The sequence below is a fragment of the Orcinus orca genome, chromosome 16 (assembly GCF_937001465.1).
Source record: "Orcinus orca chromosome 16, mOrcOrc1.1, whole genome shotgun sequence".
NCBI classification, from domain to species: Eukaryota; Metazoa; Chordata; class Mammalia; order Artiodactyla; family Delphinidae; genus Orcinus; species Orcinus orca.
In genome coordinates, this window is record NC_064574.1 from 73,850,848 (window position 1) to 73,868,215 (window position 17,368).

General features: G+C 40.1%; 1 protein-coding gene across 1 annotated transcript in view; it reads left to right on the forward strand.

The window, feature by feature from the left end:
* The window catches only part of CALN1 (calneuron 1), a 508,174-nt gene that overhangs the window by 9,544 nt on the left and 481,262 nt on the right, over positions 1-17,368 (forward strand). Inside the window, exon 2 of the mRNA XM_049699587.1 lies at positions 6,736-6,811. Within this exon, the coding sequence (XP_049555544.1) occupies positions 6,804-6,811 (8 nt within the window). The 5' untranslated portion in view covers positions 6,736-6,803. The remainder of the gene's footprint in view (positions 1-6,735; positions 6,812-17,368) is intronic.

Below are 17,368 nucleotides of genomic sequence, written 5' to 3' on the forward strand. Positions count from 1 at the left end.
CCCACATGCCACCGAGCGGCTGGGCCCGTGAGCCATGGCCACTGAGCCTGCGCGTCCGGAGCCTGTGCTCCACAACGGGAGAGGCCACAACAGTGAGAGGCCCGCGTACTGCAAAAAAAAAAAAAAAGCAAGTAGAGATACACCCACATCTATGATGATTATGCTTACGTGTGATACATGCATGATGCATTGTGTGTACCTGTGCATCACATTCCAATGAATATCCCTGGATTTTGAATGCTGTAATGTTCTTTATAGAAGCAAAAAAAAGTTGCCCCAGATGCATTTTATAACTTTGTAATTAAAGTAGCCATTAAAATAATTAAATTTGGTGTTTTATAAGGACTAGCATAGTACAGTACTAGGCAATTAGTGAATATTTGTTGAATGAATGTTTGAATGGAGGAAGGCTATGAAGGAAAAATAAATGGTGGTAATAAAAGTTTAAAAACATTAAATTTTATTTTTAACACTATATACAGTGAAGAGACAGCATAAATGGATCTTACCTGTATTGTAGAAAAGGATATGATATACAGATTTACATATATTATTACCATAGTACCTTTGTTGAGAATTTCATCTGCATTATTATTATATGTATATTTGGTCTAGCGACAGTTCACTTTCAAATTACACAAAATGACCATGGATCAGTCTCGCTTATGCACAACGTGTATGTAGACAGCACCCCTTAAACTTTCTTCAGTTCCTTATTTTTAATGAGATTTATGCATAGATTTTAAAAATGTTTTAATTAAAATAGTGAAAAATTTCAATATAAATTCTGTGATTATTCATGATCACAACTATTAATGGTACATCAAAAATGGTGACATAGGTAAGAGAAGCTGTGGGTTATTTGCCTGTCTTTTAGGCCAGGTATTAGGTTGGCCAGAAAGTTCGTTTGGGTTTTTCTATAAGATGTTATAGAAAAACCCAAACGAACTTTTTGGCCAACCCAATATAGGATCACCACTTTCTCTCTCTTCATAAGAAAGTGTAGGACTTTCACTTCTGGTCATGGTGGAGTAACAGGGACCACATTTACTAACCAGCCTTAAATAACCAGCCAACAAATAGTATATATATATAACATTTTCAAGACAGTGGACACAGCCAAAAAATGAGTTTTCTTTAAGAGATGAAAAAAATGTGGTGGGCCCTGTAACTGCCTGGATACTCCTTTGAGAGAGTATCCAGGCAGTGTTGCAGGGAGGGGAAAGCCGGGCAGAGCCTGGCAGGCTCCCTGAGTTGAGAAGAGATAGCTGACAGTTTGGGGAGATGAAGGTGGCTAGAATTCAGAGGACTGGGCACAAGGGAGGTGAAAGCCACACAGAGGAATCCTGAGATCTGCAGAGGGCAGCCCCCAGGTATTCAGCTGAATACTGACTGGTGCATGGATTATGAGGAAACTACTCAAGGCTGGTAAAAGAACCATCTGAAAGATGGTTTCCACTCACACAGGATGGGAATAAAGCTTGCTCCCACCAGCCAGAACAGAGAACCTCATGATTCATGGGACACTTGGTAGGGTACATAAAGTGTCTTTCCTCAATAGAATAATTAAGTCTAATCACGGTTCTGGGTCCGCCTAAGAAATCTTAAAGTCAAGTCCCAAATAGAGGGGAATTCCCTGGCAGTCCAGTGATTAAGACTGCATGCTTTCACTGCCAAGGGCCTGGGTTGGATCCCTGGTCAGGGAACTAAGATCCCACAAGCTGTGCAGTGTGGCCAAAACAAACAAACAAACAAAACCAACCTCAAGAATATTTATAAGAATTTAAAAATAGGCATCACCCAACAAGATAAAATTCAGTGTCTGGAATCCAATAAAAAATTACCAGACATGTAAAGAAGCAGGAAAATATAATCTATAATGAGAAGAAAACTCAATAAACAAAACCAATGCGGAACTGCCACAGAAGTTAGAATTAGCAGATAAGACATTGAAGCAATTATTTGGATGGTATTCAGTATGTTTAAAAAGTAGAGACATGGGGGATATAATAAAAAATGCAATCAAACTTCTGGAAATAAAACAATGTCTGAGATGAAGAAAACACTGGATGAGATTTATGGCAAATTAGAAATTTCAGAATAAAAGTGATTTTTTTTAGTGACTTGGAGTTATAGCAATAAAAATTATCCAAAATGAACCACAGAGAGAAGAGAGAAAAATAAAGAACAGAGTATCAGTGGACTTTTGGGACCTTAAGCAATCTAATAAATGTATAACTAGAGGCCATTAAGGAGAGACTCCTTCATAAAGCAGAAAAATATTTGAAGGAAAAATGGCTGAAATTTTCTAAATTTAATAAAAATTATAAACTCACAGATACAAGAAGCTCAATAAACCTAAAGCACAAGAAACACAGAAAAAAATATATACCAAGGTATATCATAATCAAACTGCCAAAAACCAGTGATAAAGAGAAAATCTTAAAATCAGCCACAGTAAAAAGACATGTGATATATAAAAGAACAAGATTAAGATGATAGTGGATTTCTTGTTAGGAATAAACCAGCTGAGAGGATAGTAGAACAACATCTCTAAAATAATAAAACACTGAAAAACAAACAAAAAATACCTTTCACACTAGAAGCAAAATACCTTTCAAAAATGAAGGTGAAAAAAGAGTTTCTTGGATATAGAAAATTGAAACAGTTAATCACCAGCAGACTCCCCAGATGTGAAATGTCTAAGGAGTTCCTTCAGGCAGAAGCAAGATGATACTGGAAAGAAATACAGGTCTACACAGAGAAATGCAGAACACTGGAAATGGTAACTACTTATATATGTAATATTGTTCATTATTACTTAAATTTGTTTAAAACATATTGACTGTTTAAACAAAAACATGAATAATGGAATATTGGGCTTGTAACATATGGAAAAATAAAGTGTATGATAACAATAGTGCATGGGTTGGGAGTAGTGAAATAGAAGAATACTACTATAATATTCTTACATTATACGTGAAGTGATATCATGTCACTTAAAGGTAGACTGTCATAAGTTAAAGATATATCCTATAAACCTGAAGCAACCACTAAAATAACAAAACAAAGCCAGCAAAGCAGATAAAATGGAGTCATAAAAAATTCACTTAATCCACAAGAAGATAGAAAAAGAGGAAGAAGTGACTAAGACCAGTGGAACAAATAGAAAGGAAATACCAATATGCTAGGCTCAAACCTAATCATGTTAGTAATTACACTAAATGTAAATAATCTAAACACTCCAATAGAAGGCAGAGACTTTCAGATTGGATAAAACAGCAAGACCTAAGTACATGCTGCCAGCAAGAAACACATTTAAGTATAAAAATCCAGTTAGGTAAAATGTAAATTATGCTAACATTAATCAAAATACAGCTGAAATGGCTATAGTAGTATCAGAAAAAGTAGATTGCAGAGCAAAGAGCATTCCCAGTGATTTAAAAAAATGTTGATTTCATAATAATAAAGAGATTGATTCATGAAGAGGACATTATAATTCTAAATGTTTATGCTTCTAATAAGAAAGCTTCAAAATATCTGAAGCAAAACCAGATGAAACTGCAAAGAAAAATAGACAAATCCACAATCATAATAAAAGGTTTGAATAACCCTCTATCAATATATAAGAAAACAGGTAAACACAAAATCAATACAGGTGTAGAAGATTTGAACAACACTGTCAACCAAGTAGATCTGTATGACATTTATAGAATATATAAGTCTCAGGAAATTTCAAAGAATCCAAGTAATAGAGATATGTTCTATGACCACAATGGAATTGAATTAGAAATCAAATTAAATTCTAAGTCAATAACAGGAAAATCTTTTGAAAATCTCCAACTATTTGGAAACCAAATACCAAGCTTTTAAATAAACCATATGTCAAAGAAGAAATCAAAAATGAAATTAGAAAGCATTTTGAGTGGAATGAAAATCAGAATAGAACAAATCAAAATTTCTGGGATGCTACTCAAGCAGAACTCAGAGGGACATGTACAACACCTATATTAGAGAAGAAGAAAGGTCTTAAATCAGTAACCCCAGCTTCCACATTAAGACCCTAGAAAATGAAGGGCAAAATAAATCCAAGGCAGGGTAAAAAAAAAAAAAAGAAATGATAACAGAATGAAAATCAGTAAAATGGAAAACAGAAAACAATAGAGAATATCAATGAAATCAAAAGTGGTTTTTAAATAATATCAATAAAATTGGCACACATCTAGCCAGACCAGTCAGGAGAAAAGGAGAGAAGACATACATACATTGTCCATATCAGGAATGAGACAGATAACATCATTAGAGATTCTACAGACAGTAAATGGATAATAGGAAATATTCTGAACTACTTTTTTGCCAACAAATTTGACAATAAAAATGAAACAGGTGAATTCCTTGAAAGATACACTCTCAAAGCTCACTTGAGAAGACATAGATAACCTGAAAAACCCTGTATCTAGTGAAGAAATTGAATTTGTAGATTAAAACATTTCCACAAAGTAATCCCCAGGCCTAAACATCTTCATTGGTGAATTGTACTAAACATTTAATGAAGAATAGCACCAATTTGTGCAAATTCTTCTGGAAAATTGAAAGGGAGGGAATATGTCCCAACTGATTACCCTGATACCAAAACAAGACAAAGACATTGTCAAAAAAAAGAAAATTGCAACCCAATATCCCTCACAAACGTAAGTGCAAAACTTCTAAACAAATTTTTGGTAAATCAAATCTAACAATATATAAAGAGGATAAACAAATAGAGTTCATGCCAAGGATGATGGGTTGGTTTAACATTTGAAAATCAACCAATGCAACTTATCACAAAATCCAACATCCATTCCTGAAAAATAATTCCAGAAAACTAGGAACAGAAGGTAGCCTGATAAAGGGCATCTATGTTTTCCCCTAAGATTGGGAACAAGGTTACGATGTCCACTCTTACCATTCTGTTCAACATTGTACTGGAAGTTCTAGCCACAATAAGGTAATAAAAAGAAATAAGAGGCCTCCTTATTGGAAAGAAAAAAAAAGTTAGAAAACTAACACTATTGATCCCAAGGCTTACTATAAAGCTTCAGTAGTTAAAACGGTGTGTTATTGGCATAAAAGAAGACAAAACTTCAGTGGGATAAAATAGAAGTCCAGAAATATACCTGCACTTATATGGACAATTAATTTTCAACAAAGGTGCAAAGACAATTTCGTGGACAACGGATAGTATAGTCTAGTCAATTAACTAGTGCTGTAACAATTGAATATCCATATGCGAAAAAGGAACTTAAATCCATACCTTATATCATATGCAAAATTAACTCAAAATGAATCAAAGACCCAAATGTAAAACCTAAAATTATAACATTTCATAGTAGAAAATCTTTGCAACCTGTTTGCTTTTTCAGCATAATGGGGTATCATTTATATACAAAAACCACATATTTAATATATATCATTTGGTGACTTTGGACATATGTACACACCCATGATACCATCACCCAATTAAAGTGATAAACATATCCATCACTTCCAAAAATTTCCTTGATCAATTTTGTTGATGTGTGTGTGGTAAAAACACTTAACATGAGATCTACACTCTTAAAAAATTTTGAAGTCACAACACTGTCTTTAACTATAGGGATTATGTTGTCCAGCAGGTCTCTAGAACTTATTCATCCTGTATAACTGTAAATTTATACCTATTGAATAGCTACTCCCTACTACTCCCTCTTCTCATGTCCTGGCAACTGCCAGTCTATTTTTTGCTTCTATAAATTTGACTATTTTAGATATCTCATATAAGGGGAATCACATGTCCCTCAACAGATGAATGGATAAAGAAAATGTGATATATACATATAAAGGAATCTTATTTAGCCTTAAAAAAGAAGGACATTTGCAACTACATGGATGGACCTGGAAGACATTATACTAAATGAAATAAGCCAGTTACAGAGGCAAAATTTTATTTGATACCAAAAGCATGATCCATACAAGTACAAACTGATAAATTAGAGTTCATCAAAATGTTAAAGGTTCACTTGTCTATAAGATACCCTGAAGAGAATAAAAAGGCAAGGTACAGAAACATATTTGTGGGAGAAATATGTTAAAAATTATCATATTCAGAATACATAAAGAACTTTCAAAACCTAATACTAAGGAAACAACCCGTTAAAATGGGTAAAATATATGAACACACACTTCACTAAGAACTCATATGCATAAGAAATGAGCCTGTGAGTAAAAGATTAGTACATTAGTCTTTAGGGACGTGCAAGTTAAAACTACAGTACACCCCCTGTAATTTATTATTTTAATTAGATTATTTGCAAATGTTGATTTTATTTTTGGTATCCAATTATTCATGATACACTCACAATTCATCCCTGTATACCAGGGTGTCAAGATACTATACTAGTTGGAGGGGAATCAGTGGTGGGCAGTCATTTGAAGACAGGAGGACAGGCACCCTCACTAGGCTCTGAGGTGTCAAGGGCCTCCTCTGGGCTTGCTACCCTCATTGAGATGAATCTGCCCAGAATGGCTGAGCTGCCCATGTCATGTCCTGGTTATAGATGTTCTAGAGTTGTACTCCATTCATTCATTCATTCATTCATTTCTTGCCCAGAATGGCTGGTCTGCCCATGTCATGTCCTGGTTATAGATGTTCTAGAGTTGTACTCAAATCATTCATTCACTCATGCATTCATTTATTTCCTGCCTATTCTGTTCTAGGCAATGTGCGAGGCCCTGAGGATGTAAAGATGAATACCACACAATCCCCGTCTTAACGGAGCTTAGAAATGAATGGGTAAGATAAGGATGTAAGAAAAGAGTTTTGCTAACCTTTTCCACCTCCAGCTCCTAGTATGGTGTTTGGCACAGGGTAAGTGCTTAGCACCTTTGTGTGGAATGAATGAATGAACAAATGGATGAATAGTTTGAAGAGAAGCTGAAGAAGCAGCCCTAAATGATTTAGGCTGATCGTGTTTGAAGGCTGAGGGGCTTGGTCGTGCAGGCCCCCAGAGTGCTGACAGGCTCAGACTGAGACGTGATATGGGCACATCCAGTAGAATTCCACTATCTGCAAGGGACCTGATAGATCTCCATCGGGAAGTGACTCACAGCACTACACTTCACCCAAGGGCCAGGCTTTGCCAGCTGAGGTCATTCCAGAGTTCCTAGGGACTCGCACCCAACTCCATAGTAGATGCCCTTTTCCCATGTCCTTCCTGTCTCTCTGTGGGAGCTGGGCTTGTCCAATTTCCAGATAGCCTTGGGCATTTTGTGCAGGGGACATGTGCCATGAAACTCATTCCCTTGAATTCATGAAAATCGGCGTTAACAGTGTGAAAAATAAAGCCTTCTAGAGTAGCGAAACAAATAGAGTTGTGCATCCGGAAGATCTGTGCTTGAGTCTTGCCTTGACCACTTTCCAACTGTGTGATCTTTAAGTGGAAACTGGGATAAAATTATCTTTGTTCAACCATTCATGCAAGGTTTAAATTGGATAAGATCAGTAGATTATTTCGGACAAAGACTAATGTATGGTAAGAACCCAGTAACTGGTAGCGTCGCCAGAATTACCACTGTAAATACCGTATTGGGAGGGCTTGATTCCCCAAGTTTGGAGGAGTCGAGGAAGGATTTCTGGAATAAGTATTCCTTGAGGCAGGTCATGACGTAAGCATAGGAGTCATCCAGATGAACAAGTGGGGGAAGAATGTTCCAGGTTGAGAGTATAATGAGACTCGGGCGAAGTCAAGGATAGAAGAGGCCAGTATGTTCAGGGGTCTGCATGGGTCAGAGGGCTGGGTGCCTGTGCAGAGGTGGCAAGAGGTGGTCTCGTGAAGGGCTCAGTGCGTGCAGGGCTGTGGGTGTCCTGCCCAAGAGCTGGGCTTTATCCTTGAAGGAGACAATGAGGTTACAGGGTTCTAAAGTCTGCAGGTCCATGTTTTAAGATATATTCCTGAGAGCCTAGCTCTCCCAGGTCTTAGGGAGACCTTCACAACCCATCCACAGAGTTCAAACAAACAAACAAACAAACATCTAAATCTTGGAAATAAGGCAAAGAAAGGACAACATCTTCTTTCAGCATCACACAGGGGCATTGTTGTGCAAGCCCCCCAAGCATTATTTAATTATAGGAGAATGTACCTTCCTTAGACCATTTCATCACTGGTTGAAAGCCCAGATACTATGGAATTACACGTTAACTCGATGTTTTGTTTTGTTTTTCCCTAGTGGAGAGACAATTGATTTTTACCTGGTAGGAACGATAAATCCAAATGTTAAGGCCTTATTAGACTATCAGGACATTAACCAGTTTTGTATCTAACCTAACAACTTTATTCTTTTCTTTAAATCCCAGTTCCTCAAATGCTTTTTGAATCAGCTTTACCCAATGCTCTGATCTTCTCATGAATAAGTTAAATAAGTCTTTGACGTGTTTTCATTCTATATTTGCATGATAACTGTGTTCGCTTTTTGAAAGTCACTTTGGTGTCAGTGTTTTAGCCAAAAATCCCTGTGAAAGAGCAAGTGATGGAACTGGAAAGCCTGGAGCTGTTTTCTTAGTCTTTAGCCTTGGGACACCCAGTCCCTGAGATCATTGGAAAGGTTACTCTGGGCATTAGTAGGGAGTGTTGTGACTCAGGTTGGTACCCTGGGCCCTTGGCAGCTTTGGTTGATGGTGAGAAGCAGCGTGCACAGGCACAGGGGAGCTGACTCAGCTCAGCTTGGTGAGAGGGGTTTGATTGGGGCCAGCGTGGACTCTGGTCCAGCAGATGGGACAGGCAGGAGGATTCCCTGCAGCAGGTGATATCAGAGTCAGACCCCTAGTAGCACCCCTCCCTGTATGTTGCTAGATGTAAATCTCTTGAAGGCAGGACTCGAGCCAATAGCTGGCCAACATCAGGGATACGGGCTGCATCCAGCCTCTTGTGGGAGGGTTAGCAAGGGTGTTCAGGCTGGAGGGACCCACATCCCAGTGGAGAACTGAAAACAAGCCCAAAACACTGTCTTTCAGATCTGGCCAGTGGGTTAGGAGCAGGTGAGAGTGGGGAGACTACAGCGCAGGACTATAGCTCCTGGGGCTCAACCCCAGACCTGCCAGATATTGTGTCAGAGGCAAAGAAGCTCTGCCTACACTGTCTCATTTGTCCTTTCGTTTATTCATTCACCAGTACAAGGAGGTATCGCTGAGCAAATGCCAGGCTGAAGAGAGCCAGTAGGTAGGAGTGTTTCCATGACTACGTTGATAGGACTAGGGAAGATGCCCCTGTCATGTCCCATCTTTCTATTGACCCATTTCCCCTGCCTTCCCTGCAGTGTGATTGGGAGCAGAAGAGCGGTATTATGTTTACAAAGACTAAATCGGACCTCACTAAGACACCCCGAGTGGTGAACAACTGTCATTAACATTCAGCTCCTTTGACCACCCAACCTGTGTTGGGAGAATCCCTCCCATGATGTGTCCGTGCCTCTCCAATGCAAAGCTCAGGAATAAGCTTCTCCGGATGCTCTTGCGGCTGGAGGCAGGCATGTGACAAGGCTCTGTCAGTCACAGGCACGCTGGACAGACTTCCGTTTGGAAGCATGTGACCCACAGAGGCAGGGACCACATGGGCTCCACTTTGGCAAGGGTGGTACAGAGACACCCGGCCTCCAGAAGCAGCACAGGTCCAGCCTGTGCCCGGTGATGGGGTGGGCGAGTTTCCCAGGGAGGCTCAGGGATAAACACCACTGACTGTTGGCAATCTCTCTGTAGTACTTGGCTCAGGCCAGTTGCCCTGAAGCCCTGAGGGTTTCCAGGCCCGTAATGGGCTCCTTCTCCAAAGAAGAGTCCAATTCAATACATCTGTCTCCATTTAGGCATTTACGTGAACCTTTAGGGAAGTTTCACACAAAAGAAATTCTGGGAAGCAGTTAGATAACCCTATGAGCTCTGTCTTGCCTCCTTCTTTAATAGAAACGTAGGCTGATATATTGGATCCCTTCCGTCAGGAACGGAACAGGGATTGGTTATCACTGAAATAGACCCTCATTCTGTATTTGCGTTCCCTGTTCACCAAGCTTCTGACAACATTATTTGTGGACTTACAGAAAGCCTAACTTACCATATGGTATCCCACAGAAGACTGTTCATTCATTCATTCATTCATTAGTAAAGGAGCTCATTTACAGCAGAGGAGGTAAGGACATATGAAAAAAGACCTATGTTGTCTCTTGTACTGCCTGGCTTGGCTCAGGGTGTGCCTGGGACGGATTAAAGCAGTCACGAGATCTACCCTCAATGAACACCCTTCCAGAGTAGGTATATCAGACCCTTGAGTAGTCAGGATATGCCGTGTTTCCATGGTCATTTCCCAATTCCATTCTGTGCGATTTATTCAGCAGATACTCTGGGCCAGATGCTTTATGTACCTTGTTGCACATATGCAGTTCTCACAACAGCCCATTTTCCACGTGACAAGACCAAGGGCCAGAGAGCATAAGTTGTCCAAGACTACAAGCTAGTAGCTTCAGAGTTGGGCTTGAAACCCACCCATGCCCACATTCTTTTCACTTCATTATGCCTCCTCCTTTCATGGGGAACTGAAGAGAGTAATTCCTGCATTGCCTCTCATGGCTCTCCCTCTTCCCCCTCCTTACTCTTAATCTAACTTCAGAATTAGAGTCATAATCCACAGTCCCAAAGGACATTTGAGAGTATGGCACTACTTACGAGGTATCCAGTTAGGGAAAGGAGCACTGCTTTAGGTCACCTCCCCTTGACTGGGTTTAGACAATATTAAGGAAAGAGATTTCACAACTTATTATAAAGCTATAGTAATCAAAATTGGTATTGGCTGTGGTATAGCACAGCGAGCTCAGCTTGGTGCTCTGTGATTACCTAGATGGCGGGGGAAGGGAGGTCCAAGAGGGAGGGGATACATATGTATACATATAGCTGATTCACTTCATTGTACAGCAGAAGCTAACACAACATTGTAAAACAATTATACTCCAATAAATAAATAAATAAATATATAAACAAAAAACAAAAAATGAAAAACAAAACAAAAAAACTGGTACTGGCACAGGATAGACAGATAAACCAATGAAATAAAATCAAGGATCCAGAAATAAACCCATATATCTATGGCCAGTGAATTTTTGCCAAGAGTGTCAAGACCATTCAATGGGGAAAGAATAGTCTCTTCAACAAATGGATTGGGACAACTGGAAATCCACATGAAAAAGAATGAAGTTAGGAGGAGAGGTGACCAAAATGGTGGAGTAGGAAGACCCTGAACATACCTCCTCCCATGGACACACCGAAATTACAGCTACTTACAGAGCAACTACTGTGGGAATGACCTAAAGACTAGCAGAAAAGATTTTCCACAAATAAGACATAAAGAAGGACCCACAAGAGATGGGTAGGAGGGGCAGAGACACGGTATAGGGAAGACCTACACCCCAGGCCAGTGACCCACAAACAGGAGAAATACCACTATTGTAGAGGTCTTCTCCAAGGAGCAAGGGGTCTGAGCCCCACATTGGGCTTCCCAGCCCAGGGGTCATGCACTGGGAATATGAGGCCCCAGAATGTCTGGCTTTGAAAACTAGTGGGCCTATGTTTGGGAGAGCCAGAAGGGCACTGGAAACAGAGAATACACACTTAAAAAGTGCACACAAAATCTCACACACTCCGAGTCCCAGCCTAGAGGCAGTAGTTTGAAAGGAGCCTGTGTCAGACCCACTTGATGATCTTGGAGAACCTCCTGTAGAGGCAGGAGGCAACTGGGGACAGAGATGCTGACAGCCACCATTAGTGGAAGATGGTTCTACTGTCATAACACCAGTGGGCCAACACCAGCTCTAAGTCTCACCCCTGGGACCAGGCAGACAGCCGTGTGGGGACCTGGCCCTGCCTACCAGCAGGCTGGCATCAGCCCCAACCGCCCCTGGGCCAAGTAGACAGCTGTGCTTGGACCCAGTCCCACCAATCCTGGCCACCCTCCACTCCCTGGGTCTGTGCAGCCAGTTCTGCAGGAAGCCTACCTGGCCCTCAAGTAGGCCCACAGCTCTTGCGTGAGGCACAGCCTGGTTTGGGGGACCAGCCCCACCTACCCACGTGCCCACAGTAGTCAGCCCCGTCACAACAGAAGGGTGCAGGCCCATGTTTTTTTTCTAGTAGTTGTATGGTTTCAGGTCTTGCATTTAAGTCTTTAACCTACTTTGAGTTTATTTATGTGTATGGTGTGAGAAAATAGTCCAGTTTTATTCTTTTGCATGTTGCTGTCCAGTTTTTCCAGCACCATTTATTGAAGAGGCTGTCTTTTTTCCATTGTATATTCTTGCCTCCTTTGTTGTAGGTTAGTTGACCATATAAGTGTGGGTTTATTTCTGGGCTCTCTATTTTGTTCCTTTATTTATGTTCATTTATTTTCAGTACCATACTGTTTGATTATTGTAGCTTTGTGGTATAGTTTGAAATTGGGAAGGGTGACATAGGTTTTAGAAATTTTTTTTTCTTTTTGGATATGTCTCCTAAGGCAAGAGAAACAAAAGCAAAAATAACAACTGGGACCACATCAAACTAAAAATCTTTTGCATAGTGAAGGAAGCTATCAACAAAATGAAAAAGCAGCCTACTGAATGGGAGAAGATATTTGCAAACAATATATCTGATAAGGGATTAATACCCAAAGTATAAAAAGAACTCATACAATTCAGCATCAAAAAACCCGGCAGTGCAGTTAAAACTGTGCAGAGGATCTAAATAGACATTTTTCCCAAAGAAGACTTGCAGATGGCCAACATACACATAAATAAATGCTCAATATCACTGATCATCAGGGAAATGCAAGTCAAAACCACCATGAGATACCACTTCACACCTGTCAGAATGACTATTCTCAAAAAGACAAGAAATAACTAGTGTTGGTGAGGATGTGGAGAAAAGGGAACCTTCGTGCCCTGTTGGCAGGAATGTAAATTGGTGCAGCCACTATAGAGAACAATATGGAATTTCCTTAAAATATTAAAAATAGAGCTACCATTTGATCAGTAATTTCACTTCTGGGTATTTACACATAGAAAAGAAAAACACTAATTGGAAAAATACATGCACCCCCATGTTCACTGCAGCATTATTTACAAAAGCCAAGACATGAAAGCAACCTAAGTGTCCATCAATAGATAAATGAATAAAGAAGATGTGGTACACATATACCATGGAATACTACACAGTCATACAAAAAATGAAATCTTGCCATTTGCAACAACATGGATGGATATAGAGGGTATTATATTAAGTGAAGTAAGTCAGATAGAGAAAGACAATTACCATACGATCTCACTTATATATGGAATCTAAAAAAAACCCAAAACGAATGCATATAACAAAACAGACAGACTCATAGATACAAAGAACAAATAGGTGTTTGCCAAGGGGGTGGGGGTCGAGGGGTGAAATAGATTAAAGGGATTAAGAGATGCAAACCTCCAGTTATAAAGTAAATAAGCCATGGGGAATGTAATATACAGCATAAGGAGTATGGTCAGTAGTATTGTAATAACTTTCTATGGGAACAGATGGTTACTAGACTTATCGTGGTGATCATTTCATAATATATGCAAATGTCAAATCACTATGTAGTGCACCTGAAACTCAGATGATATTATATGTCAACTATATTTTGATTTAAAAAAAGACCTCTGCCATGACTAGTCATTGGCTGGGAGCAGCCCAGCAGAAGCACGGCCTCCCTCTGTATGAATGTGATGGTAAATCCAGGTGGACCACAGCCAGGCTGCCAGTCATTTATGCTACCTACCCTAGGAGCCCTGAAAGGTGAATTTTCATGGCTGCCACACTGTTTGGCTGAGTTCCAGCCAATGGAATGCGGGCAGGACTGATGTGTGCCTCTTCTAGGTCTGGCCTATAAACGCTTTATGCTCATTTCTCCTTGTCTACTTGATATGCACAAGTATAGGAACCTTGGAGCCATGTGTTGAAGAACCAAAGATAGAAGAAGCTTGACCCACCACTTGAAGAAGAGCCACCCACCAATCAGCAACACTCATTTAGGGCGAACCTTAAGTGAGAAGGTTCTATTGTGTTTTTAAAAAAGAAAAGAGAAAGGAAAAGAATGAATTTGGACCCCTACCTCTACAAAAATCAACTCAAAATGGATCAAAGACCTAAGTATAAGAGCTAAAACCATAAAACTCTTAGAAGAGAGCATAGGAGTAAATATTCATGACCTTGGCTTTGGCAGTGGACTTTTAGATATGACAGAAATAGTGCAAGCAACAAAAGAAAAAATAGGTAAATTGGACTTCATCAAAATTTAAAATTTTTGTGCAACAAAGAACATTATCAAGTAAAAGAAAAGACAGCCTACAGAATGGGAGAAAATATTGGCAAATCATATGTCCGATAAAGATCTGGAATATATAAAGAACTCTTACAATTCAACAGCAAAAGACAGCCAATTTAAAAATGGGTGAAGGCACCCTAACACCATACACAAAAATAAACTCAAAATGGATTAAAGACCTAAAGGTAAGGCCAGACACTATAAAACTCTTAGAGGAAAACATAGGCAGAACACTCCATGACATAAATCATAGCAGGATCATTTTTGACCCACCTCCTAGAGTAAGGGAAATAAAAACAAAAACAAAGGGGACCTAATAAAACTTAAAAGCTTTTACACAGCAAAGGAAACCATAAACAGGACAAAAAGACAATCCTAAGAATGGGAGAAAATATTTGCAAATGAAGCAACTGACAAAGGATTAATCTCCAAAATACAAGCAGCTCATGCAGCTCAATATCAAAAAAAAAAACAACCCAATCCAAAAATGGGCAGAAGACCTAAACAGACATTTCTCCAAAGAATACATACAGGTGGCCAACAAATACATGAAAGGATGCTCAACATCACTAATCATTAGAGAAATGCAAATGAAAACCACAATGAGGTATCACCTCACACTGGTCAGAATGGCCATCATCAAAACATCTAGAAACAATAAATGCTGGAGAGGGTGTGGAGAAAAGGGAACCCTCTTGCACTGTTGGTGGGAGTATAAATTGATACAGCCATTATGGAGAACAGTATGGAGGTTCCTTAAAAAACTAAAAATAGAACTACGATATGACCCAGCAATCCCACAACTGGGCATATACCCTGAGAAAACCATAATTCAAAAAGAGTCATGTACCACAATGTTCATTGCAGCACTATTTACAATAGCCAGGACATGGAAGCAACCTAAATATGCATCAACAGATGAATGGATAAAGAAGATGTGGCACATATACACAATGGAATGTTACTCAGCCATAAAAAGGAATGAAATTGAGTTATTTGTGAGGTGGATGGACCTAGAATCTGTCATACAGAGTGAAGTAAGTCAGAAAGAGAAAAAAAAAATACTGTATGCTAACGCATATATATGGAGTTTTAAAAAGCGGCACCGATGGCAGGGCAGGAATAAAGATGCAGACGTAGAGAACGGACTTGAAGGCACGGGAGGAAGGGGAAGCTGGGATGAAGTGAGAGAGTAGCACTGACATATATACACTACCAAATGTAAAATGGATGGCTAGTGGGAAGCTGCTGCATAGCACAAGGAGATCAACTCGATGCTTTGTGATGACCTAGAGAGATGGGATAGGGTGGGTGGGAAGGAGGCTCAAGAGGGAGGGGATATGGGGATATATGTATACATACAGCTGATTCACTTTGTTGTACAGCAGAAACTAACAACATTGTAAAGCATTTATACTTGAATAAAGATGTGAAAAAAAAATGGGTGAAGGATTTGAATAGACATTTCTTCAAAGAAGATGGCCAACAAGCAGGTGAAAAGATGCTCAACATCATTAGTCATTAAAGAAATGCAAATCAAAACCTCAATGAGATTGCACTTTACAGTCACAATGATGACTATTAAGAAAAAAATAAGTGTTGGTGAGAATGTGGAGAATTTGGAACTCATGTACATTACTGGTGGGAATGTAAAATGGTTCAGTCACTGAAGAAAACATTGGTGAGTCCTCAAAAAATTAAACATAGGGGCTTCCCTGGTGGTGCAGTGGTTAAGAATCCGCCTGCCAATGCAGGGGACACGGATTCGACCCCTGGTCTGGGAAGATCCCACATGCCGCGGGGCAACTAAGCCCCGTGCACTATAACTACTGAGCCTGCACTCTAGAGCCTGCAAGCCACAACTACTGAGCCTGTGTGCCTAGAGCCCGTGCTCCACAACAAGAGAAGCCACCACAATGAGAAGCCCATGCACTGCAACGAAGAGTAACCCCCGCTCAGCCCAACTAGAGAAACCCAGCGCGTACCAACGAAGACCCAACACAGCCATAAATAAATAAATAAAATAAATAAATTTTTTTTAAAAAGCTAAACTTAGAATTACCATGTGACCCAGCAATTCCACTCTTAGATCTATACCCCAAAGAAATGAAAACAAGTACTCAAATAAGTGTACCTGAATGTTTACAGTAGCACTATTCAGAATCACCAAAAGTTAGAAAGCCAAATATGCAATGGATAAAAATATTGTGGTGTGTACATACATGAAGTACTATTTGGTTATGAAAAGGAATGAAGTACTGATACTTCGTACAACAATGTAGATGAACCTCGAAAACATTATGCTAAGTGAAAGAGACCAGACACGAAAGGTCACGTATTATACAATTACAATAGGCAAGTTCATAGAGGTGGAACACAGACTGTGGTTGTCCGGGGCTGGAGGTGGGAAGGAAGTGACTGTTTTATAGGTATAGGGTTTCCTTTTGTGGTCATGAAAATATTTTGCAACTAGATAGAGATAGTGGTTGCATAAAATAGTGGGTGTATTAAATGCTACTGAATTCTTCACTTTAAAAAGGTTAACTTTCTTTCGTGTGAATTTTACCTCAGTAAAATATATATTGGAAAAAACAAAAGGATTAGAGTGAGACAACAGCCAGTCCCATAGCGGAGGACTCTACCCAGGGTGCGTGGCAGGTGGGGTGAGGCAGGAAGTGCAGCGCAGATTTAAGCAGCAGCTTAACCAGGAGCGTGTCCAGAAGGAGATGCACCCTCACCTGCCTGGGTGGCGCTCTGCAAGCGGCTCCTTGGGTCAGCCCTCTGATTCTACAGCTTCTCGCGAGTTAATCTGAGCCTCTGGAGGTTTTATCAGGCTCTTGCCAGCTCCTCCTCCACCTGCCTGGCTGGCCAGAGGGTCCTGGCCAGGCTCCAGGGAGCTCGCGGCTCACTTCTCCGTCTTGCAGCCCAAGCAGCCAGCCTCGCCAGGGTCTGGCACACCTTCAGTGGGTTCCAAGGGGCCAGGCCGGGGCCAGCTC